A 27,010-nucleotide genomic window follows, 5' to 3' on the forward strand; every position below is an offset into this window, starting at 1 on the left:
GGGTCCCTGCACCCATGTGGGAGACCCAGAAGAAACTCCTGGCTCCTGGCTTCGGATCGGTGCAGCTCCGGCCGTTGCGGCCAACTGGGGAGTGAACCAGTGGATGGAAGACCTCTCTCTCTCTCTCTCTCTCCCCCTCTTCCTCTCCTCTCTCTGTGTAACTCTGACTTTCAAATAAATAAATAAATCTTTAAAAAAAATAAAACCAGACTTCTTTTTTCCAACACCTCAGACACAAACTAGCAACAGGGATTTGAGAGTTAGCAGTCATAACCTTGGAAATGATACAGAAAATCCTGGGTCACATTTCTCATCTTATTACTTCCAAGCCTTCAGCACTTTTAGTCAATATCTTTTCTAAGTCACTAAAATCAATAAATATCAAAATATGTAAATCAGAATGAAAAATCAGAGGGAAAAAATGGACTCCTAGCTGGTAACTAGCTGGCAAGCTATAGGTTAGAGGGGTAGGTATGAGCATTGTGAATTCAAACAAGGCCACAGAACACTCACAATGAACAGTATCATAAAGCACTTTAAAATCCTGAAGTCTAGCTGGCAACTTTCAGAAAAGAGCAAGGTCTACAACGGTGACAAGAAATCCATTTCCTTCTCTCCCTACCCAGAACTCATACACTTTGCATCGGTTATGAGACACAGACAGACAACACAGGAAAATCTATAAATAAAAGCCAGGAAGTAAATTAAGTCCTTTACACTTAATTCCACCTTAAAGCAACTACTAGTTATGTTAAACTTTGATCTTTTCAGCCACACTCATTCACATGTATTACTGTTAACAATCTGAAAAAAAGGAATAACATGTAGGCATTAAACATCTTTAAGGACCTTTCACAAACCAAATGACAGGTTTTTATTAACATATCTTACAATGTTGATTATTTCTAGTTTTGTAATTTCTGTTTAATTATAAAGATTGATTTAGCTTCTACAGTAATGTACTGTATTTAAATGATCATTCATACACGATATCACACCAGTACTTTTTTGGGGAATAATATACACACATCACTCTAACTTGGACCTGTTATTTTTAAAAGTGTGTTTATAAATGGGACTTATAAAAGTTATGGGAAAAAATTAAAGTTCTAGTTTAGCAGCATGCATGTATGTATTCAAGTACAATTTTCAATCAAGTGCTTCTGTAAAATTTACTGGCGACTAATTCACCAATATCAAAATAAACACTATCAAATATCCAAAGATTAAAGTTAAGGCTAATATTTTCACTTCACATCCATATGCACAACCAAAAACATTCCATTTTAAATATGTAGTAATCAAAGTCTGAATACATTATATCATGTATATATAGCATCAGAGTTTCAAACTGTAGAATTATTCAAGTTCATGAATCCTGTAACAATATTTACTAGAGATGTAAATTAGCATTTTGCTCTTTAACCACACTTACAAATGGTCTGGTATTCATAATGATTGATGCAAAAAATATGACAGGCTGAACTTATGATACAGTATTTAAAAAAGTAGCAATATGTTAGAAAGGACAGGGATTTAGTCCAACAGAATCATTCTGGTCTTACGGAAAGTTGTCTTAATATTTTGGAAAGGTATATAAAAATAGCAAGCTATTTCCATGTATTTTATTGTGGAGCTATAGGTAATTTTTTGATTTCTTGAACACATTTGGATATATACTATTTTGTTTTCCCTATTTTAGTGCAAGGTCATCATTTAATGTCCATTTTCATATTCTGTATTCAAAAAATTTTTAGAACAAGGATCTCATGTTATTTTTGTATTGTACTACTAGTTGTTTAGTTTATTTTTACACGTAAAAATGTGATTTTATATAACAAGTCATGGAAGTCAAAAATACCAGGAATTGCTTGACAGAACTATTTATGAAATAATCTTCAAATTTACTGAATCATTTGGGAAAAATTCTTGGTAGCAATATACAACATGCTTTTTGGTAATCTTCCTCTCCTACTTATAGAGTGGGTTTTAGCTCATTCATATTCTTACTGATTTTAAAACCTTACAAACATAAACTGCTTTCACAGCAATTTCTAAGACGTACAGCTCATTCTTGAAGGTCATCACCACTGAGCCAGTTTCCTCCCCTTTCAGGAAACCAAACAGATATAGCAGTAATTACACTGCACAAACACAACAGAGCTGAACCTCTTGAGCTTACTAGGAAAGTTCCAGAACTTATGATTCAGTTGTGGGGAAGTCTAAGCACTTCTAATCCAATCATATAAACAAAAACTTGGTTGGTAATAAAAAGTGGGCATGCACAGACTCAAAATCTGCCATGTATATGTTCTTAAACTTCCTGATTTTGTAGGAAAACCTGTTTGTTACTGCCTCTAGCAATCCACCCAAATGAAATGACAAATTTTTAAGGCCCTCCCAACCACACATATGCCCCCCAAAATGTACTGCATTATATTAACAACTGCTATCTACTTATTTTACAGCTATTTCAATTATTTACCTGGGAGAATATTTATGAAATTCCTGAGAATGAATAAGTTTTCAGCAAAGCCTTAAACTTTCAACAGATTCCCCACAATAAGAAAAAAAATTTTAAGTTCTACTATTAGACCAACTTTTACTATACAATATTTCACATAAATCATGTTTTACATTTTTTTCTAATTACATACAGCAAAAATCTCAAATCAACACAAGAATGGCAGAGGAAAAAGATGCATTATGTTTAGCAGATGCAAATTAAAACACACAGATAGAAAACAGGAGTAAAATTTCAAATAAACCACACCCACTCCAAGAATCCATGAACAGCTGATATGCACTGTTGGGAGAATCATTTCTGAATGATTTTGTGAACAACTTGTGCTTCTTATCAATTGTGCACTTAAAAAAAATATCACTAAAGAATGATTCCACTTATTTGCTATGTTCTCCAGATCCATTTTTTTTAAAGTATTATTTCATTAATGAGATTACCAAGCACCTAATTTTGGAAAGGCTTCATAATGTACATCTTTTCTTCCCTCAGCAAGTATTACCCTCCCCCAAATTAAGTTAAAGCTTATTGTTGATAAAATAAATTCTTAATGAAAATGATGATAGAATGCAGTGCTGAGGTGGTGAGTCACAGCCCATTGTAATGTGGACCCCATCTTTTATTGATGTGATCAAAAGTATGAGAAATCCACTGTTGCTCAAGAACTTTGTATCTTTCTTTACAAATGTAGAGAGGTTTGCCTCGCCTAGAATAAAAAAGAAAAAAAGTATTAAAAGTAATATAATACAATGAAGATTTTGTATGCATTTCATTTCTCACTGATAATTTGTGGCAAAAATCTCACATAATAATTTTGTTCATGTTTCTTCTGTATGTTGATAGGGAAAATATCTCAAAAAACAGAAATAGCTCCTTAATCACTGTGAGAGCTCAATATTTAAGGAAAAAGTGATAATTACAAAGCCAGGAGTAGCAAATTGGGTTTTACTGACCACACTTCAGTAAAACTCCTGGATATATCCTTGCACATCTAACCTAAGATCCCGGTCTTCCTCTCCATGTGCATCCAAATACACGGATCCCCACAGGCAGAAGCGGTGGCCTCGAATGATGATAATCACCGATGCATTGATCAATAGGAAAATCCCTGTTCCAGCACCACAGTTCTGAGAATGCTAAAAAAAATTTAAAATGTCAGTGTATTTTATAATCAAGTGGGTTTTATAACAAAATCAAGAATGTGTTAATTAAATACCTTCAATATATTTTTAAATTTTTCATAATATTTCATCTAAGTTCAACTTTCTAACACCATTCCCAATACTTTACTGTTAATACACTAGCAGGAATTTGGGTAAGCATTACCTAGGAAAGCAATTAAGAAGTCAACCTGGTTCAGAAGCCAGCATCCCCAACAGCATAGATGGTTGCTGTTCCACAGTACCCTTATGAGGATGTACCACTAAAGGACAGTAGGAGAAAGGAGAAGATCTGAAGTTGCACTTAACAAAGGTTTTATTCACTTAAAGCCTTGGAGACTTTTTTTTTTTAACCCTCTACTGCAAAAACCAAAACCAAAAAAACCCCAAAACAAAACCACAGTCCCTAGATTTATTGTGTTTAATTCACAGAGTAGTTAAATTTGATGAACTGGCTTGACCACATTTATCACGTTCCATGTAACATCAAATTTGCATTTTTTATAAATTTTATTTTATTTACTATTGCTTACCAAAACACATTCACAGTAACTCTGTTGCTTGCAGCAAAGTCCTTTCAGGCATACAAAAGTACCACAAACAAGACAAACAGCAGGATCTTTAGGAACCTTGGTGCAAACACTACAGGTTTTCCTGTGGTAGTACTGAAAAATGGTATTATAATTCTCAGGCAATTGTAATAGGTGTGGTAGTTTCCATTTCGATTCTTGGATAAGCAAGGCCTAAAACATAAAAACAGTCATTAGACCTAGGAATTTAAGTCACTAGCACAAAATATTCATCTTTTAAAGAATTTTTTAAGAAAAAATATATGCCTTGGAGGATGTGACTTCTTTTCTTATTCATACTCTTCTCATTTCCATTTTATAAATGAAGAAAATAATGCTTTGGCTATTACCATTCTCTATTTTAATGTAGTTTCCAAATATAATGTGATGTAATTTTTTAGATCAAGCAACCCAAAACATTTAAACACATTATTATTTCAAAAGTATTAACTATCTCTAGGTACGTATGGAAAATATATCAAGGTGTATTTGTCTTTAAATATACTTACTGCAAAGTTTATACAGTTATACATTTCTAAAAACCAAGTTTTGATCTTTCTCAGATTAATCAATTCATGGTTTTTTCTTTAGCAAAGGATTTCTATTTTAATAGTTTACAATTTAGAATCTCTTTCCTAGAATAAGTACAATGCATTACAATTTAAGCTATTAAGATCTTTCCCAACCATAGTGTTGGGGCTAAAATCTTTTCATAATTTTATTGTTTTTCATAATTTTATTGTTTTAGATTGTTTTAGAAAAAGGGGCCAATTTAGTTAAATTTCCCTACAGGGTATAATTTATTCACTATTTGCAGTTATATGAAAATACTGGTAACACTAAATTGTTTTAGATGTTACTTCATTCACACTTAACATAGCTAAAATATAGTATGAATCTATCATCTTAAGAATAGGTGATTTACGGCCGGCGCCGCGGCTCACTAGGCTAATCCTCCGCCTAGCGGCGCCGGCACACAGGGTTCTAGTCCCGGTCGGGGCGCCGGATTCTGTCCCGGTTGCCCCTCTTCCAGGCCAGCCCTCTGCTGTGGCCAGGGAGTGCAGTGGAGGATGGCCCAGGTGCTTGGGCCCTGCACCCCATGGGAGACCAGGAAAAGCATGTGGCTCCTGGCTCCTGCCATCGGATCAGCGCGGTGCGCCGGCCACAGCGCGCCGACCGCGGCGGCCATTGGAGGGTGAACCAACGGCAAAGGAAGACCTTTCTCTCTGTCTCTCTCTCTCACTGTCCACTCTGCCTGTCAAAAAAAAAAAAAAAAAAAGAATAGGTGATTTATATGGTGATTGATTCATTTTACCTTCAGCCAGCCATTGTCCAATCCAAATCAATGGAGTAACTAAGTGGCTAGCTTGCTGCTTATCAATGGGTTCATGGGTAAAATGGCCATGTAACCAAGGATAAGGACAATCCATATATGGGTTTACAACATGCCATTTGTTAATACGCAGTGCTCAACCCTAGACCTCAGAAGTAGAATATTCTGTAAGGGGTTGATAACACTGGAACCTTTCCATTAAGTCAAAGGGATAGCAATTTGTCCTCACTGAAACTGACACTTAGAATAGGTCATTTATTGTCTGGCAACCTACACCAGACTGTATGCAATCAAAGAATTTTTTTTCATAGAGAAGGCAACAGGAGGGTCTTCATGAAATTCATTGATCTTAACAGACTAAATCATCTGAAAAAATAACTTTTTAAAAAATATTAAACTACTGAACTGATGGATTTTAGATGTGGGAGGTAGGCAAATACATCTGTATAGAAGGAGGTACATGCTCCTACAGGAGAGGCATATGCTCCAAACAGCAACCAAGATCTAAGGAAGACCTTTCTCACAGCTGGACTGCATAGGTATGGGATCCAGGGTGGAAAGTAGTTGTGGCACCTCTCATGATTACACCATTTTTAGGTCAAATTCAGTAATAAATCTCTAATTCACTGCTATTCTGGACTCTTACATGCTTTTAGTACCTAAGGAAGCCATATACTATCCTCTATCAGGAGCTATAATACTTCCATTGAATTAGAAACCAAATGTAACCATTCTAAGTCCCTCAAACCATTATTAGAAAAGATGGGTATCGCTTACAGCATTGTCTGCAGAGAATGATCCTGATTATAAAGAACAGAAATGTTGCCATAGAGGCTGGTGCTGTAGTGTAGTAGGTTAAGCCTCTGCCTGTGGCAATGGCATCCCATGGGGCACCAGTTCAAGTCCCAGCGGCTCCTCTGATCCAGCTCTCTGCTATGGCCTGAGAAAGCAGCAGCAGATGGCCCAAGTACATGGGCCCCTGCACCGACGTGGGAGACCCAGAAGAAGCTCCTGGTTCCTGGCTTCAGATTAGCTCAGCTCTGGCCATTGTGGCCATTTGGGGAGTGAACCAGTAGATGAAAGACCCCTCTGTCTCTCCTCCCCTCTGTAACTCTGATTCTCAAATAAAAAATCTTCTAAAAAAAAAAAAAAAAACACATGAAATGTTGCTACATAATTGGAAACAGTGTTTTGGAACTTAGAAACGTCTACCCCTACTCCTGCCATGAAAGGCAAAAATTTAACACAAAATTACTACAGCCTATGTAAGCAAGTCAGGATCAACCACCAGAAACTCAGGTCTCTCAAACAATGTTTGGGTCACATCCTTAGTCAAACAATTCCAATCAGTTGAGATGCTGGTTCAAAAAAGTGAAAGAACTAAGTTATATATTTCACTGCATATTAGCTGACACATACGACTAGTTGCAAACTTCTACAACTATGTCATATATTTTTGCAACATTTTCATTCTCTTTTTCCTTTCTCTTACTATTGGATTCAGCACGAGGGTTCTTGGGAGTAGGACCCAAATCTAAACATGACATTTATTGACATATATATCTTACACACATAGTTTAAATGTAATTTTATACAATGTTTTCAATAACTCTATGCATAAAAATGGAGTTTTCAGAAAGTTTCAGATTTTGGAGCATTTGGGATTCTGGGTTTTTTGGATTAGGGATGCTCAACGTGTAACAGCATTAAAAATTCTTCTCAAAAATAACCCTGTTTACTGCTCTACACATTTCTCATAGACTCTCATAGACTCTGTTCCACATCAGGGATGTACATTTGATCCAAGTTAGGCAAAGCAGATACTCTTTCTTTGGACTTGCATCTTGAGCACACACACACAAGCAAGGGAGGTGGCTGATACGGTTACCCAGGTGCTAGTGCCTCAGAAAAAACAGACCGCAAGTCTTCATGGTTTCTCCTCTTCCCAAAGAATGGCAGTTCAGCTCTTAGTTCTGCAAGTTACTGGAGTATACCTCTAAAGAAGAAATTCTAGATTCTTTTTTCTGTTTGGTTTGCTTTAATTAAATAAGAACTGGTTTTTATTGTTTGCATAAAAACTCAGAAGCAATAACTCAGGGACTATTTTTCAAGGGCACTGTTTTGTACTATTCAAGTGTCACTATTCAAATTTTAAATTTCTGAAAAAGAGAATCTGGTTGATCTGGGGTCAAGGTAAGGCTTAGGAGAAGAGAATGAAGCAGGGATACCAGCAGTGACTGGAGTTCAATACCTAGCCCCTGAGACCCAGGACCAGATAAAGTTCAAAGGCCTCTATCTCTAGACCAGTGCTCTCAGAGCCTCTAGCAGTTCATTCTAACAACAAACAGCAGATTTGAGATAAACCTGAGATAGGCGCACCCTCTAGTGCTGAAATAGTGACAACACACCAAAAGCAGATCTGTGGAAAACCTCTGCGTAGGGTGGTGCCTTCGAGTGTGAAAGTCTTAAGGTCCAGGGGCTCCAAGAAAATAAGCAGAATGCTTAGAATTTCTAAAATGCAGAAACAAATCCAGATTATGAACAATGGAAAAAATTCAATCCCTCAATGAGTATACCATGCCATATGCAAACAAGCAATATGAACTTTCAGGGAATTATGAGCTCACTTAATGCACAAAATAAGCTGCAGAAACTGATCACATAGTAGCTGATGTATGCAAATTCTGAGATGCAGAATTCAAAATAGGCATTTTAAGGAAACTAAACAAAAGGAAAATAGAGAAGTGATTTATTATTCTAATGAAATTTAATACAGAAAGAGAAGTAATTTTGAAAAAATAAAACAAATCTTTGATTTGAAAATATATAATAAGTGAAGTTTTTTTTTAAAAAAAGATTTATTTATTTATTTGAAAGAGTTACATACAGAGAGAAGGAGAGGCCGAGAGAGAGAGAGAGAAGGAGAGGTAGAGAGAGAGAGAGGTCTTTCATCCACTGGTTCACTCCCCAAATGGCTGCAACAGCTGGAGCTGCACCAATCCAAAGCTAGAAGCCAGGAGCTTCTTCTGGGTCTCCCACGTAGGTGCAGGGGCCCAAGGACTTGGGCCATCTTCTGCTGCTTTCCCAGGCCATAGCAGAGAGCTGGGTGGGAAGTGGAGCAGCCAGGACTCAAACTGGCACCCATATAGGATGCTGGCACTGCAAGCGGTGGCTTTACCTGCTATGCCACAGTGCCGGCCCCTTAAGTGAAGTTTAAAACATAATAAAAGATATCAGCAGCAGAATAGATCAAACAAGAAAAAAATTAGTGAGTTCAAAGATAGACTCTTTGAAAATATACAGAGGAAAAATAAATAAAAATACACAGAGAAGAATGAAAAAAAGCTTACAGGAACTCTGGAACAGCATTAAGATACCAAATATCCAAGTTACTGGGGGCACTAAAGGCACTAGAGAAGGTCAAAAGGGTAGAAAACTTACTCAAAGAGATAATAGCAGAAAAGTTCCCAAACCCAGAGAAAGATACAAGAATCTAGAAAAAGGAAGTTCAGAGATCATCAATTACATTAAACTCAGCCAAGTCTACCCCAAGCTCTCCAAGGCTAAAGATAAGGAGAAGATTCTTGAAGCTGTAAAAGAAAATATGCAAGAGTATCCCAATCCACCTGACTGCAGACACTTCTCAACAGAAACCTTATAAAGGGCCAGAAAAAAAATGAGTAGAGATTTTCACAATACCGAAGGGGAGAAAAAACAGCTAACCAAGAATACTGTAGTCAGCAAAGTATTCTTTTAGATAAAAAGGAGAGGGGCTGGTGCTGTGGCACAGCAGGTTAACGCCCTGGCCTGAAGCACTGGCATCCCATATGGGCACCAGTTCTAGTCCCGGCTGCTCCACTTCCGATCCAGCTCTCTGCTATGGCCTGGGATAGCAATGAAAGATGGCCCAAGTCCTTGGGCCCCTGCACCCACGTGGGGGACCCGGAAGAAGTTCCTGGCTCTTGGCATTGAATCGGCGCAGCTCCAGCCGTTGTGGCTAATTGGGAAGTGAACCATCAGATGGAAGACCTCTCTCTCTCTCTCTCTGCCTCTCCTCTCTCTGTGTAACTCTGACTTTCAAATAAATAAATAAAGCTTTTAAAAAAAAGATATAAAGGAGAGATACAGATGCTTCCAGACAAAAGCTGAGAGGATTTATCACCACTAGACCAATCCTACAAGTCATGCTTAAAGGAGTTTTTCAAACTGAAATACAGAGATGCTAATAAGCAAAAGGAAGACATCAGAAGGTAGAAAAAATCATTGGCTAGAGAATCTAAAAGTAAACTTATGTATCTACATCCAACTGAACTTCAACAAGGATATTAAAAATGCATATTGGAGAAAGGACAGTCTTGTCAATAAATGATGTTAAGAAATTGATCAGAAGAGTTTCCTCTGCAGTGTTTTCCTTAACTCTTCCCTGAGACTACAAGTGGAGCAGCCAGGACTCAAACCAGCACCCACATGGGATGCCGGCACTGCAGGCAGTGGCTTCATCTGCTACGCTCCACTTCTGATCCAGCTCCCTGCTAACATGCCTGGGAAAGCACCAGAAGGAGGCCAAGTGCTTGGGCCCCTACATCCACATGGGAGACTTAGAAGAAGCTCCTGGTTCCTGGCTTCAGATTAACCCAGCTCTGGCCACTGTGGCCATCTGGGGAGTGAACCAGAGGATGGAAGATCTTTCTCTTTCTCTTTCTCTCTGTAGCTCTGCCTTTCAAATAAATAAATCTTTCAAAACAAAAAATTTAAATAGGCAACATTTTTCAAAGGAAGACATATAAATGGCCAACAGGCACATAAAAACATGTTCCCTACCACTGATCACCAGGGAAATGCAAATCAAAACTCCAATGAGATACTACCTTACTCTGATTAGAATGGCTGTTGTCAAAAAAGACACAAGACAGGAGTGGGCATTTACCCTAGTGGTTAAGAGTCCCACAATCCAGGCTGTAATGCTTGGGTTGGGTTCCTGGCTCCAGGTCCTGGTCTAGTTTCCTGTCAACGCAGCACCATGGGAGGCAGTGGTGATAGTTCAAGTTCTGCCCTCCATGTGGGACACCTGGATTGAGTTCCTGGCTGAGGCTCTGGCCACAGCCCAGCATAGGTTATAGCAGGCTTTTGGGGGATGAACCAGCGATTGAGAGCTGGGAGCTTTGTGTATGTGTATGTGTGTGTGTGTGTATCTCAAATTTTTAAAAAATAAAACTGTTTCTCAAGACAGAAAAGACCTGCAGAAGATGTGAGAAAAAGGAACCTTTGCACACCACTGGTGGGAATATAAATTAATTCACAATTGTGGATAACAGTATGGAGGTACCTAAAAAAGTTTAAATAGAAACACCATATGATTCAGCATTACCAGATATATATTCAAAGGAAAATGAAATTACTCTGTCAAAGAGACATCTGCACTCTCCAATTTATTGCAGCACTATTTACAATGCAAAGAAATGGATGAATAAATAAAATAGTACATATACACAAAGGAATACTATACAGCCATAAAAAGATGAATTCCTATCATTTGCAACAAAATGGAGGTCATTACATTAGCTGAAATTAGCCAAAGAAAGTCAGTTATTATATGATCTCACTCATATGTGGAATCTAAAAAACAGCACTGATCTCAGAAGGTGAGAGTAGATGGTGGTTATTAGGGTTTGGAAAGAGTTGGGGGTGGGGAGGAAGGGGAAATGGTTGAAATAAAGGTTTTTAAAAGAAAAAGCAATTTCTGCTTTGTGAAGCCCCACTCAAACACACTAAAGAAATAAATATAGAGACAGTGTCAAAATTACAGTTTTATGGTACAACAGAAGGAGCGGAGTAGGACTCAAAGGGAAGACTAGCAGACAGAGCTTCATGAAAGAGGTAACACTTAGCAAAGTGATTAACTCAACAGGAGAAGGGCAAGAGGACTGAATAAGATAAAAGCAACAAATAAGCAATATTACAGAAGCTTGAAAATGGACAACACACCTGTGAACCATTCTTTGTGATCAAGACAGAGGAATAGTATAAAATGAGGATGGAAAGGCAAGCAAGATTGTGAAGATCCTCAAAAGCATGCAAAGAGCCCATAGCTTCCTCCCTAGGCAATGCAGCATTATCAATGGTGTTTAAAAGCAGAGCATGTTCCTATCAGAACATGAGAGGTTCCTATGGGAGGTCTTCAAAAACTTCATGGAAAATGTATGCTACAAAAATTTTTGCACCAATATAAACTAATCTTTTATTCCATTTTTTTCTATTTTTTTAAAAAAAGAATTTTAGGGGGCCAGAGCTGTGGTGTAGTGGGTAAAGCCGCCACCTGCAATGCCAGTATCCCATACGGGTGCAGGTTCGAGTCCTGACTGCTCCAGTTCTGATACAGCTATCTGCTATGGCCTGGGAAAGCAGTGGAAGATGGCCCAAGTCCTCAGGCCCCTGCACCTGCATAGAAGACCTGGAGAAGCTCCTGGCTCCTGACTTTGAATTGGTAAAGCTCCAGCTATTGTGGCCCTCTGGGGAGTGAATCAGTGGATGGAAGACAGCTCTCTCTCTCTGCCTCTGCTCTCTATAACTCTGCCTTTCAAATAAATAAATCACTAAAATTATTTTTAATGATTTATTTATTTTAAAGAGTTAGAGAGAGAGAGAGAGAGAGAGAGAGAGAGAAGGAAAGTTAGAGAACTTCCATCTGCTGGTTCACTCCCCAAATGGCTGGGGCTGGACCAGACTGAAGCCAGAAACCAAGAGCTTCATCCCAGTCTCCCATGTGGGTGCAGGGGCCCAGGGACTTGGGCCATCTTCTGTGGCTTTCCCAGGTGTATCAGCAGGGAGCTGGATTAGAAGTGGAGCAGCTGGAACTTGAACGGGCACCGATATGGGATGCCAACTTTGCAGGCAGCAACTTAATCTGTTATGCTACAATACCAGCCACCATTTTTCTACTTTGAAATATCTTCATGTAAGAGTCACTATTCTCCTAAGGAGTCAAGTTCAAGAATGCAAAGCCATGTACATCTGGTCACCAAGTCCTATATATTTTCCTCAAATGTCCATGAATTAGTTACTTTCAAATTTTTACTAACAGAAAAATAATCCAGATTATTTTCTTCAAAACCAGTCTTTGGCTTAATTTTCTTCTTAATTTATCTACTAAAAAGCCACTGGAATTACCTCCCTAAAACACTACTTTTATCAAATTATCCCATTTCTCAAAATCTGTGTTCTAGCTATAGACAAAGGCACCAAATGCCAACATTCACAGCCACTCACTGCGGCCCCCACTCTACTCTCCAATTCAGTCATCTCCAACACAAGCTCTTTGACTACTTCAACTAAAAGTTTAGGTCCAGCAAATCTTAATGCTAAAGATATGATGTTTTGGATCTACTAGCCCAAATCTTCTTTTAAACAAAACACTTCCCTCCAAATAATAACACAAGTTCCACATTCACCTTGAAATTCTTTCTATCTTCCAAGTCTAGTGTTATGATTATTTAAGATATTCAGTAAAAATCTGCTGGCTTGATACCTTATCATTAGCTGAAATATTTCTGATTTTACACTTATAAATGAAATTTATATGAGTAAACCACTTTTAAAAATTAACTGGCTTAATGCTTCTAAAAATAGATAATCTGAAATTTAATATTCACTATTATCTTACCTATTAGCTTATCATCACTGTGGCAAGTGAGTACAATGCTTTTTACATACCTTTGCTTGTTCTGCATGTCTTTCAGTAAATGATTTTATCTCAGAACACCACTGAGTTATGATATCAAACGCTGGAAGTGGCCAATCCAGACAGGAGGCACTGATGAATGGGTGTTCTGTTTGGTAAAAGGTCGGCAAAAGTCCCAGGCAGCTGGCAAGAACTGAAAATTCTTCTTCTTCCTTTTAGAAATGAAATAGAAAATATTTAGGATATTTCATCAAAAATGGTTCCTATTATAGTTATGTTAAGTACTGTTCTCATCAATTACTTCAGGACAGTAAGAAACTTTTCTTAACTGAGTCAACTGAAAAAAGTGAAGAGAGCAAGAACAAACAAGAGAGAAAAAGGTTTCTAGTTGTTGAATCCAAATATCCCCCAAGACATTTCTCCTTGCAATTTAACCCTGAGAGTCACAGCATCTGCTTCTTTTACACATAGATCTTTAAATGGAGTTGTCACATACCTGATGGACATAATCTACAGAACCTAGTTACTCTACAAAAGCAAATGCTAGTACTGTTAAAAAGATACAGGTTGTTAAAGTGGATAAAGAATAATAGTAAAAATGCAGAATTCACAAAAAGCAGTGCTAAATAATTTGCCTGGACTCTGAATGAATGTGAAACAAAGTCCATTTAAAAGGGGGTTTTGGATCTACTAGCCCAAAAGGGGGGTTTAAGGGGTGGGTGTTTAAAAAAAAACAACCTGACAGATCTAAGAGCTAGTCATTTGAAAGCTATGCTCACTAACAAAGAACCAGACAAGTCAGTGATCCAAGGACTCCTATCTTCAGGACTTCATATTCTGAGGCTGATTTTTACAGAAGTGTGTTACTATTAAAGACAAAAGTATATTCCCCAATTCCTTTTTATTTCATGGAAAGACCACATAGGAGGTTGCTGTGTCTCCTCTTCCTTTTACCAGATCAATTCCTATTATCCTTTGAATTCCAGCCCCCCAGGGGAGTCTCCCCAGATCCTGCTTAATGAGACTGTGGACTTCATCCAGATAATATTAATCTTTCCATAACTTGTAAATACTTCTATGCTTACACTTATCTTTTCTATTAATAACTTTAAAAATCCCTTTCTAGCCAACTTGGGGCTTCATTCCTTTGTAATCATACCCTCTACTCTTATTACATCAATGGCTTTACTCCTGATCAGTGTGCTTTGATGGTCCTCTCCCCCTACTTAACGTATGATTGTTCAGAATTTTTTCTACAGACAACCCTTCTACCCACAAGAGACAAGCAGCCTTTCTTCTGGTTTTGGATGGGATCAGCTTCGCAGCCTCCCTCTCCTCAGTAGTGATCACAGGAATGGCTTTGGACCACAATGTTATCTCGACCACTCCAAGAGTTACAAGAGGAGGTCACTAGGTCCACTGAAACCTCAGCTGATGCCATCTCAGGTCTCCAAACCATAGCACCTCACTAACAGTTGTGGTACTATAGAACAGACTGATCTTAATAGTGTTGTTATCTTAACCCATTAGGCCAGGTAAAATCACATCCATCAAATGGTCTTCATGAGGGTCCAGAGACCCCCTCATTTCCTCTCTATGAAATCCTCTCATTACTTGGTTAATGCCACTGCTAGGACCACTGGCTGCTTTTCTCACCCTGGCTTTTATACTACCTTGTCTACTTAAGTGTTTACAGGAGGTGATAACAGAACAAACCAAAGCCTTCACCAACCAGGTGGTCAACCAAATGCTACTACAGGGATATACTGGGCTCCCCACCCAGGAGATCATGGCTTGAGACACTGCCTCACCAGTGGGGTGTGACTCATCACCCCATGTCAGCAGAAAGTAGCTCTAAAAGACAGATCATTGTCCCTCCACTCCTCCTGGACTTTGGGGGCCGATGTAATCCTATATGACACTTGCTTTATAAAACAAAAGGGGGGAATGTTAGTGAAATGGTGCTGTCTTATCTAAAAGCACCATCTCAAGCCCCAGATGCCATCTTAGGCTCTGGACCAGCCACCACCCTGTACACTAAGTTTGGCTTCTCCAGGATGTTAGGTGGCCAAATGGCCCAACCACAAACATCAGCTCCACCCTCACCCTAATGGGATTCGCTGCTCCCACTTTCCTACCCCCTGCAAAACTATAACAGGACCTGCTACCCCCACACTTGTGCTCTCTCTCTTGCTCTCTCACCCTTTCCCTCCAGCCTGTCGGGTTTCCCCTATCCAGCATTAAAAGTTTCCATAAAAAAAAATAAAATAAAAATAAAAACTTTAAAAATAAATTAGCCTTCCCTGTAAGACTATGTGTTTCACAGCAATAGGGACTCTGTCCTCCCAGTACATAGTACATAGTAGACAAACACAAAATGCTTGCAAAACTGAACTAATTATGCACATTAAGCACAAAATTCTGAAAAATGCTATGATAAAGAAACAAAGATTGAAAAAGGAAAATGATACCCAGGCTGGAAAAGATGTTTAAAATCTCAGGAAATGGGGCTATAGACCCTCCTTTACATAGCTACACAAAGAAGGCATTTTAAAAATAACTCCAAAGAAGTAGAATTTGCATACTATAAAATCCACCAACTTAAATGTAGTTTGATGAATTTAGGCAAATATATAATTAGGCAATGTCTAGAACAATAAAATTTTAGGAAAAATCTATCACTACCCAAAATTTGCTTGTGCTCCTATGCATTCAATCCCAGCCCTAGGCAACCACTAATCTGCTTTCTGCCAAGTTTTGGCTTTTTAAAAAATTGCATATAAATGGAACTATATGATTTGTTGTTTTTTTGTGCCTGGTATCTCATGTGGAGTAATATTTTGAGATTAATTCATGTGGTTTGGTAATCCGTTCCTTCTAATTGCTGAGTAGTATTCCAATGTATGGGCATACCACGTTTTGCTCATACATTGACCTGTTCATGTACTGGGGTGTTGCCAGTTTTTGATTACTAGAAATAGGCTGTTATGAACATTCATTTATAAGTCTTTATGTTTTCATTTCTTTTGGTAGATGTGTAGGAGAACTATTGGACTGTACAGTAAGTATATATTTAACTTTTTTAAAGAAACTGTCGGGACCAGCGCCATGGCGCACTAGGTTAATCCTCCGCCTGTGGCGCTGGCATCCCATATGGGTGCCAGTTCTAGTCCCAGTTGCTCCTCTTCCAGTCCGGCTCTCTGCTGTGGTCTGGGAAAGCAGTGGAGGATAGCCCAAGTGCTTGGGCCCCTGCACCTGCATGGGAGACCAGGAGGAGGCACCTGGCTCCTGGCTCCTGGCTCCTGGCTTCGGATCAGCACAGCTCCAGCCACTTGGGGAGTGAACCAATGGAGGGAAGACCTTTCTGTCTCCCTCTCTCACTGTCTGTAACTCTACCTGTCAAATAAATAAAAATAAAAATATTAAAAAAAAATCTGCCAATTTTTCAAATTGATTATAGTATTTATATTCCTAACAGTAATGAATGAATGAGAATTCTAGGGATTCCAAAATCCTCACCAATACTTGCTATCAACACATCAATTCCTCTTCTTTAATGAACAATGATGTTGAGTGCCTTTTTATCTATTTGTTGGACTTTATATTCTTTTGAGAAGTACTGTTGAAATTTTTAGACCTCTTTTACATTGTTTTTTATCTTACTGCTGAAGTACCTATTGATATTTTCTGATAAGTGGCATTTCAAATTAAATGTCAAACTTTTTTTTTTTTAATATCAACCTACAATTCATATAGCATAAAAGTCACTGATGTAAAGTACACTACTGGGGTGGGCACTTGGTGTAGCACTTACAATGCTGCTTCAGAGTGCTTGGGTTTCAGTCTCTGCTTAATTCCTGATCCAGTTTCCTGCTAATGCCCACCCTATGAGCAGCAGATGACAGCTCAAGCACTTGGGTTCCTGCCACCAATGAGGAGAGACCCTGCTGGATGGAGTTCCTGGCTCCTGCCTTTGGCCTGTCCCAGCCCTGCCCCGGTTGTTGTAGACAGGGTATGAATCAGCGAGATGGAAAATCACAGAGTCTCTGTGTCTGTCTGTCTGTCTCTTTCTCTTTGTATTGTTCTTCCAAATAACTAAAAATAAATAAAATTTTTAAAAAGGTATACAATTGAGTGGTTTTTAGCATATTCATAGAACTTCAGCAACCACTGTCACTAATTCCAGACTAGTTCATCATCCCTATTGTACATGAAATTATTTCTTAATTTCAAGTTGCTCATTGCTAGTATATACAAATGGTATTTCAAATATTTTTATATTACATCTGCAACTTTGCTGAACTTATTCATTCAATAAATACTGAGAAATTCCTTATGATTTTTTTACATATAAAATCATCTATTTGTGAATACAGTTCTTCCTTTTCAATGTCTTTTTTTTTTTTAACTTTTCTTTGCCCAACTGCCTTGTTAGAAACTCTAGTACAAAGCTGAAAAGATGGCGAAAGCAGACATCCTTATCTTGTTCCTAATCTTGTTCCTGACCTTTATTATTCAGTATAATGTTAGCTACAGGTTTTTCAAAGATGCCTTTTATCCAGTAGAGAAAATTCCATTTTATTCATCATTTGAGTTTTTATCATTGTACTTTGTCAAATGCTTTTCCTTATTAACATAGTAGATTAAATTAATTGATTTTTGTTGTCAAACCAACTGTGTCTTCCTTGGATAAAACCATTTGAGTATGTCTGTGTTCACTGAAGCATTATTTATAATACCCAAGACAGGGAATCAGTCTCTACACTGATGGAGGGATGGAAATAGAAAATGTCACAAACAGGGACAGAGCTGTGGCATAGCAGGTTAAGCCACTGTAGTGCTGGCATCCCATATGGGTGCTGGTTCATTTCTTGGCTGTTCCACTTCTGATCCAGCTCCCTGCTAATGAGCCTGGGAAGCAGTGGAGAATGGTCCAAGTGCTTGGGCCCCTGCACCCATGTGGGAGACCTGGAAGAGGCTCCTGGCTCCTGGCTGCAGACAGGCTCAGCTGCAGCTGTTGCAGCCATTTGAGCAGTGATTCAGCAGATGGAAGTTTCTCTTTCTCTCTCTCTCTCTCCTTGTAACTATACCTTTCAAATAAATAAAGATAAATCTTTAAAAAAAAAAGAAAATGTCACATATGCATACATTGCTATTTGACATTAAACAAAAAGAGAAAGAAAACCTGTCATTTGTAACAATACAGATGAACCTGAAGGACACTATGCTAAAAGAAATAAGCCAGCCACAGAAAGCCAAATATTGCATGATCCCACTGAAAAATATGGAATTTTAAAAAGTCAAATTCACGGAAGCATAGTAGAATGGTAGTTGCCCGGGGCTATGGGTGGGTGAATGAGAAGTTGTTGGTCAAAGGATACAGACTTCAGTTATAAGATAAACAGAATCTGGAGAGCTGATGTGTAACAAACGACTATATTTAATAATTCTGTATTATATAATTGATATTTGCTAAAATAGTGGATCTGAAATGTTCTCACTTGGGGAAAATGGGTAACTATTGTGCTTCATTTTCATTCAGGTAAAGTATTTCCTAATTTCCTAGTGATCTCTGCTTTGATTCACAAGTTACTTAGAATTGTGGGTTGCTTAATTATCACAAATTTGGAGTTTTTTTTTTTTAAATATTTCTGTGATTTCTAATTTAGTTTTGTGTCATAAAAAAAGTTTTGGGGCTGGCACTGTGGCACACTGGGTTAAAGTCCCTTCCTGCAGCACTGGCATCCCATAGGGGTGCCAGTTCCTGTCCTAGCTGCTCCCCTTCTGAGCCAGCTCCCTGTTAATGTGCCTGGGAAAACAACAGAAGATGGCCCAAGTACTTGGGCCCCTGCATCCAGAAGAAACTCCTGGCTCCTGGCTTTGGCTTGGCTCAACCCCAGCCATTGTGGCCATTAGAGGAGTGAACCAGTGGATAGAAGACCTCTCTTTCTATGTCTGTACCTCTCTCTGTAACTCTACCTTTCAAATAAATAAAATAAAGCTTAAAAAATGTTTTATGAGTCAAGTCTTTTAAACTTAATTGATATTTATTTTATAGTTTGGCATATGATAAATTTTGCTGAATATAATCCTGTGCACATGTTAAACCATGCATTCTGCTAGTTTCCAGTGAAGCAGCCTAGAGATATTAGTATTAGATATTAGTATTAGACCTGTTGTGCAGGTCTCCTTTATTCTAGTTGATTTTTTTGTCTATTTGTTATGGATTAGTAAGAAAGAACACTGAAGTCCAAATTCCCTCATGTGAAATTCAAGAGCCACAATTTCATTTTAATCTCTTTATGATATTGTCACTTTAATTGTTATAATTTTATTAAATTTTGTTTGAACAAACAAGAATGGTGAGCATTTTTGTGGCAGAAACTTGAAAAACCAAGGAGAAAATATGACAACAGGAAGAATTGAAAAATCAGAGCTTCTATAATAATAATCATCATCAATAATATCACTTTTAAATTTTTTTAAATTTATATAAAGGGAACAAATTTCATATTTACAGATTTAAGAGTATACTGATACTTCCCATCCTTCCTCCCCTTCCTTTCGTATTTTTCTTTTAATGTTTATAATGATATATTTTTGGCTTACATTATAACCACAAGCTTAACTTTCCACTAAATAATTCAACAAGTACTAAGTAGAAAAATTATCATTCTTCAAGATAAACCATAACCAAACCTCAAAACATCAATTTTGCTCACATATATCACTTTTTTTTGTACTGCTTGTATCAGTTACCACAAATCAGGGAAAACATATATTTGTCATTTTGGGACTGGCACTGTCAGTTCTTAAAAATTAAAAGTTAAAATTAAAAAACAATGAAAGAGTATAATTTGTAAAATATCTTTTAACTCTATATGAATTTTAGTGAAAAATGTGCAATTCATCTTGAAACACTTGATAAAAATCAAATAATCCAAACTATCTAATGTAATAGTCAATTGCTTCAGAGAGAATGAACAAAAACTCCCCTAAGTCTGATATACTTCAAGATTCAAAGTCCATTAATATGATAAATGTGTTAATTCTTATACCAAATTTCCTAGAACTAAATGGCAAATAATGTTAAGATCATAAAATTTTAAGTCCATTTTGGGTTTATTTATCTTCTAATTTCCTGCTTTGTTACTTTCTCATCTACTTATAGGGGCCCACATTTTTATGAAACAGATAGTAATACTTTATTCAGCTAAGATTTAATGCAATTTTCTACAAGCCAAGCATTTTGTTGCTACACAATCACTCTTTTTTAATCACATAAATGATGTCATATTCTTCAAATACCCAGAATTGGACCAATATAACATTAAAAAGGATACTGAAAGCAGACGATACTAGTGCCAAATATCAACAGGCTGAACACTATACTGAACACTATTCAAGTACTGGGTATGTTTGCATTATTACTGATCTAAGCACAAACTGCTCAAATATCCAACATTAGTAATATTACCATAAAAGTGGGCAGATAATAACAAATGAAAAATAACAAAAATGATAAATATTCTAAATACTGATTGCTCTGAGCTAGTCTAACATATAGAACATTTACATGAAGAGCCTTTTAAAAATTCTTGGAAAATGTCTATTTTGAAAAAACTGCACAAGTTTCAAATTATTTTTTGCACCAAAATAGAGATAATGAAAAACGCATACTATTTAAAAACTATGCATGGAATTCAAAAGTTTGTGCTCAAATAAACTTATCTTTAATCCCATTTCTCCCTCTAACATTATAAAGCAGTCTCATCCATATCAACACAAGTATTTTGCCATATACCAATATATTTCCAAAAACTAGCTTACTACTGAAAACAAGGCTTCCTATTCTCTCCCTAACTTTTACCTGGCAGCCAGGCAAATCTTCCCCAAAGAGGTGATGCTGGAGAAGGCTGGTGATTCTGAGGAAAGGCAAGCAGAAGTCCTGTAAGTATTTTTCCATGGATTCTGGAGACCAAGCAATAGCGCTAGCCTAAAGTTAAAAAGAAAATTTGGATAATTCATTCTATAACAGATGTACACTTTAAATACTACATTCATAATGGAAACAAAAGATCTAATTTTTTAACTGAATAACCACTACATCTGATCTTAGCAAAAGCATACCATTGCACATTCCTGAGTTCCTTCTTCACGGTATAACTTTGCTTTAGAAAGTTCATTTATCACAAAACTCAATAATACTTCATATGACTTTTCTGCATCACATGTATTCTGGAAAAAATTAAAATATTAGTGAAATTGGTCAGTGAAAATTATTTTAAAATTGCATTGGAAACAACACTTTTAAATGAGTGCAGTAAAATCATTAGATTATTTTACATTTACATTACATTATTTTCAAACAAAGAACTTTAATTCTTCAAAACTGGTAAAACCATACACTTCTGGATTAACAAGGAAAATGGTTAGGTGGTCAAAGATACTAAAAGCATATCAATTACACTGCATATGTAAATGACCATGTATATATAAATCATGCCCTTTGACCCAGCAATATTCACACTTAGAAATGTGAATGGAAGGGGAGAGGGAGTGGGAAAGGGGAGGGTTGTGGGTGGGAGGGATGGTATGGGGGGGAAGCCATTGTAATCCATAAATCGTACTTTGGAAATTTATATTCATTAAATAAAAGTTTAAAAAAAAAATTCTTCCTGAGGAAACAATCAAAAAAAAAATAGTTACACACATAAGACATTGATTGCAGGACTAAAATAGAAAAGTAAGAAATACAAATGACCAAGGCTGACACTGTGGCACAGCAAGGAAAGCTGCCGCCTGCAGTGCCAGCATCCCAGATGGGCGCTGGTTCAAGACCCAGCTGCTCCACTTCCAATCCAGCTCTCTGCTATGGCCTGGGAAAGCAGTAGAAGAAGGCCCAAGTCCCTGCTACTCTGCACCCATGGAGCTCCTGGCTCCTGGCTTCAGCTGTTGCAGCCAACTGGGGAGTAAACCAGCGGATGGAAGACAGACTCACTCACTCTCTCTCTCTCTCTCTGTCTCTCCTCTCTCTGTATAAATCTGACTTTCAAATAATTAAATAAATCTTAAAAGAAATACAAATGACCAAAAATATTAGGCAGTTACCTAAATTATGACATGTCAACAGAATATTTTAAGCAAGGAAATGACAAGTTTGAGAGATATAGAAAATGTTTACACTGTGAAAAGAGCCAAATAAAAGTATACAGGTGTTCATTATAGTGATAAAAATCATACATGCATGTAGTAGAAGAAAATACAGACCAAAGTTTTTTTTTTCTTTTAAAATTTCCCTCAAATTCCTTGAAAGAGATTTCTTAAGAAAAATTTATTGTCAAAAATAATATATTTACCAATGTACAGATAATTACATTAAATGACAATCCATGACTGAAGCTGAATGACTATTTCCATTTTTATATGAAAACAAAAATAAAGGTTATTAATAAATCCAAATTTATCGGCTGGCGCTGTGGCTCACTAGGCTAATCCTCCGCCTTGCGGTGCCGGCACACCAGGTTCTAGTCCCGGTCGGGGTGCCGGATTCTGTCCCGGTTGCCCCTCTTCCAGGCCAGCTCTCTGCTGTGGCCCGGGAGTGCAGTGGAGGATGGCCCAAGTCCTTGGGCCCTGCACCCCATGGGAGACCAGGAGAGGCACCTGGCTCCTGGCTTCGGATCAGTGCGGTGCACCGGCTGCAGTGCGCCAGCCGTGGCGGCCATTGGAGGGTGAGCCAACGGCAAAGGAAGACCTTTCTCTCTGTCTCTCTCTCACTGTCCACTCTGCCTGTCAAAAAAAAAAAAAAAATCCAAATTTATCTTAAGAAAATCTTTATACTTAAAGAAAGGTACTTCTATTTATATTCACTGAAATATTAGAGGAAAGAGTAACATGCTAATTACAATAAAATATAAACTAAGGTAGAATAATAATTTTTCCTATGAAGTCATTTATTCTATTCATTAACTGTCATATAAAATAAAAAATACAAGAATTAAGTAAATATCATGGAATAAAAGTTTATCCTGAAGTATTGATTGTCTGAACAACCAGAAACCATTATTTGATGGTATTCAGTCTTTGTGCAATCATTCATGTTATGGGCTCTTTTCAACCAGACTGAAAATGCCAAAATGTCAGGAACTATATACCTTCTGTTTTTAAAGATTTAGCTTATTTATTTGAAAGGCAGAGTTACAGAGAAAGAGGGAGAGACAGAGAGAGAGATCGATCTTCTGCCTGCTGGTTCACTCCTCAAATGGCCTCAATGGCCAGGGCTGGGCCAGATTAAAGCCAGGAGCCAGGAGCTTCATCTGCGTCATCCACATAGGCCCAAGCTTTAGAGCCATCTTCCACTGTTTTCCCAAGTGCAAAGCAGAGAGCTGAATTGGAGGTGTAGTAGCTGGAACTCAAACTGACACCTATATGGGACACTGGCATTAATAGGTGGTGCCTTAATCCACTTTGCTACAACACCAGCCCAGGAACTATGTATTTTCTATTTTCCATGTACCTCTTTCCTTCACAAAAACCTGACTGATAAATACCTGCTTGCTAATTGACAGAATTTATTTGGCTTTGAAGCTTGCCTGTAGGTGTCTTTTTTGTTAATTCATTCTTTGCATTATATTTAAATTACAACTTTGCTTTCTGCCATATTCACTCAGCCATGTCATAGTATTATGCCCTGGTTCTAAGCTATAAAAATGACTGACTGCAACTGCTCTACTTACTTTATGTGACTTACTCCACCCTTGCCTAATTAGCCAACAGTGTGGGGAGCAACTCGGACTAGACTAAGTTACTGGAATTAAGACTTATTCTATGCATCTGCTCTCCCACAATATGGCGCTGGGAGAGAAGAAAACAGCTTCTACACAGCTGCCTCCAGTTCAGCCAATAAACTGTAGGACTTGCTCCTGATTGGAGGAGAGCAGCGTACTCGGCATGTGGGCAGCCGAGTTGGGCTTGGCAGAGGAGGACTATACAGGAGGAGAGAGACGGCATGCACCAGGAACATCTAAGGAGAACATCTAAGGGGAACACCTGTGCAGCCCCCGAGAGAGCCGGCCGGCGGTGTGCCGCTCCCCTGCGGAAGTGGGGAAAGTGGCCAGGGGGAACCGCCCTTCCACGGAGGTGGAAGGGACGGCAGCCAACCCGGGAAGAACCAGCAGCAAACCCGGGGAGGGCCGAGCAGACGAAAGAACAGCGCAGGGTCCCGTGTCGTTCCTCCACGAAGAGGGGGAGCGACATAATGGTGCCGTGACTCGGATATGAAGCCTAGGCAGGGTTTAGTGTCGTTCCTCCACGAAGAGGGGGAGCGACAAACAGAAAAGATCTATAGGGCACATTTAATTCACAAGGATCAATATCCCACTGAATATCAAAACAGTAACAGTACTATAAATGTCTTTTTTAAAGATGTACTTATTTATCTGAAAGGTAGTTACAGAAAGAGAGAAAGATTTTCCATCCAATGACTCACTTCCCAAATGGCTACAATGAACAGGGCTAGACCAAGCCAAAGCCAGGAGCCAGGAACTCCATCCAGGTCTCCCATATGGGTGGTAGGGGTCAAAGCACTTAAGTCATCTTCCACCGCTTCCCAGGTGCATCAGCAGGAGTTGGACAGGAAGCAGAATAGCTGGGACTTGGACCAGTGCTCTGATACGAAATGCTGGTGTCACAGGCAGCAGCTCAACAGGCTGCACCACAACACCAACCCCTATAAAGGGTTTCAAAAGCTGACTTAATCATATTGCTTTCTAAGATGAGTGGAAGTCACTTAAACTCAAAATGCAGAAAACTCAGAACCTTTCTCAACAGACAGTATTAGATGGGATAAAAAATAATTTAAATTCATACATATAGAAATCTTATGAAACTCTATTTTAGATAGGCAATCTTTGAGGAAAGGCAAAAGTAGGCTCATAAAGCTTAGAAAAGATTTGAGTACATGGATGATAGCCTTGGAATCATGAATAGAAGAGTTCTAAGGAAGAAGTGCCAAAAATAAGTGAATTAAATAAAGATTAAGAGAGATGCAAGCAAGTCTGTGCTGGGTGGAATGCTATGTTTAAATTACAGTGCCACTTAAACTTTTTGGAATGGCAGGCTCTTTAAGCATATTCTGGATGGTATGATTTCACCCCTAGCAAATAAAACAAAACCTATCCAGGGATCCCTGATAAGAAATTTGGGCAGGGCAGGCATTTGGCATAGTGGTTAAGATGCAACTTGGGGTACCCATATCCCATATCAGAGTGCCTGGGTTTGAATTCCAGCTTCATTCCCAATTCCAGCGTCCTGCTAATGTGTGTCCAGGGAGGCAGAAGATGATGGCTCAAGTACTTGGGTCCAATCAGTCCACATGGGATACTCTCATGGAGCTCCTGATTTCCAGCTTCAGCCTGACCCAACTCTGGCTGATTTTAGGGTATTGACCAGTGGTTGGAAGATCTGTCTCTTTCTTTTCCAAATTAAAAAAAAAAAATTCTAGTATAAAGATTTTTAGCAGAAATTCCACTGGTCAAAAAATGCAACTTACACTAATGATTCTTACAGCAGAACTAAGCCACATTTTCAAATTAACTCTAATATTCCTTCAAAAACATCCCATATTTTTATTGCCCCAAGGCAAAAATAAGCTCTTGTCAAAATGATCATACCAAAAAAAACCTAAAATGATCATACCTACATCTGAAAAATTATAGCTACAGAATGAATGAGACTAAATGAAGAAAGGAAGAAAAAGGGTGAGAAATGGGAAGATCCAAAGAAACAAGGAAACGGAACAAAGGGAAGAATGGGTTATGCAGACACCTAAGTAGTTACAGAAATTACACTGATATATTTTATCACTTAAATAAAATCACTGGTATTCTTTACAACCTGCTATGTATTTAAATGTTTAGCTCTGTTGTAGAAAAAGCTAACAACATGTGGCAAACCAGCTACAAACCACCAAAATTTTTAATTCACTAAACTAATATATGTGACTATAAACAAATATACTTTTAATTTGTATTCTGATAAGAATCATTTTCATATTTAGTGTTTTTTTAAATAGCTAACAATTAGGAATTTGAAAAAGAAAACTGACAATTACCTGAATTATATCATATTCCTTCCATCATGGATTTATAATTGTTTAATTTTTTGTCATTAAATCCTCATTTTAGAAAGCACTCAAATCAATAGAATTATACCTAAATTATACCAGCCAATGTTTTATATATGTAATTTTTTATTATTAAATTGCTTACTAAGGAAACATTTATGACACAACACAGAAACCTAGTATACTTGGTCTGAATACTATTTGAGTACTAACAATCCAAATATAAGATTGAGTACATTCTGAGAACTGAAAGAATATTTAGAGGGGCAGGTGTTTGGCGTAGCAGTTAAGACACCACTCGGGACATCTGCATTCCACACTAGAGTGCCTAAGTTTGAGTCCTGGCTCTATTTCTGATTCTAGCCTCCTGCTAATGTACATTATGGGAGGCAGCAGGTGATGATCCAAATACTGGGTCCCTGCCACCCTTGTGAGAGACCCAGACTGAGTTCCAGGCTCCTGGTTTCAATCTGCCCTACCCTAGCTATTGTAGACATGTGATGAGTTCAACCAGTGATGAAAAATCTTTGTTTTTCTCTCTCCCTCTCTGCTTTTCCAATAAATAAAAAAGTAAATAAAAATAAAAAAGATAATTTCACAAGGCAAAATTATCCTAAAATCAACTA

At 37.9% G+C, this 27,010-nt stretch overlaps 1 protein-coding gene across 1 annotated transcript in view; it reads right to left on the reverse strand.

Moving 5' to 3' along the window:
• Window positions 1-840: 840 nt before the first annotated feature.
• The window catches only part of UBR3 (ubiquitin protein ligase E3 component n-recognin 3), a 221,622-nt gene continuing 195,452 nt past the window's right edge, over window positions 841-27,010 (reverse strand). The window contains exons 34-39 of the mRNA XM_051849447.2: window positions 21,392-21,499; window positions 21,132-21,257; window positions 13,294-13,473; window positions 4,215-4,424; window positions 3,518-3,657; window positions 841-3,227 (exon numbers count right to left, since the gene is read on the reverse strand). Of these exons, the coding sequence (XP_051705407.1) occupies window positions 3,110-3,227; window positions 3,518-3,657; window positions 4,215-4,424; window positions 13,294-13,473; window positions 21,132-21,257; window positions 21,392-21,499 (882 nt within the window). The 3' untranslated portion in view covers window positions 841-3,109. The remainder of the gene's footprint in view (window positions 3,228-3,517; window positions 3,658-4,214; window positions 4,425-13,293; window positions 13,474-21,131; window positions 21,258-21,391; window positions 21,500-27,010) is intronic.

Source organism: Oryctolagus cuniculus, chromosome 3 (genome assembly GCF_964237555.1).
Source record: "Oryctolagus cuniculus chromosome 3, mOryCun1.1, whole genome shotgun sequence".
NCBI lineage: Eukaryota > Metazoa > Chordata > Mammalia > Lagomorpha > Leporidae > Oryctolagus > Oryctolagus cuniculus.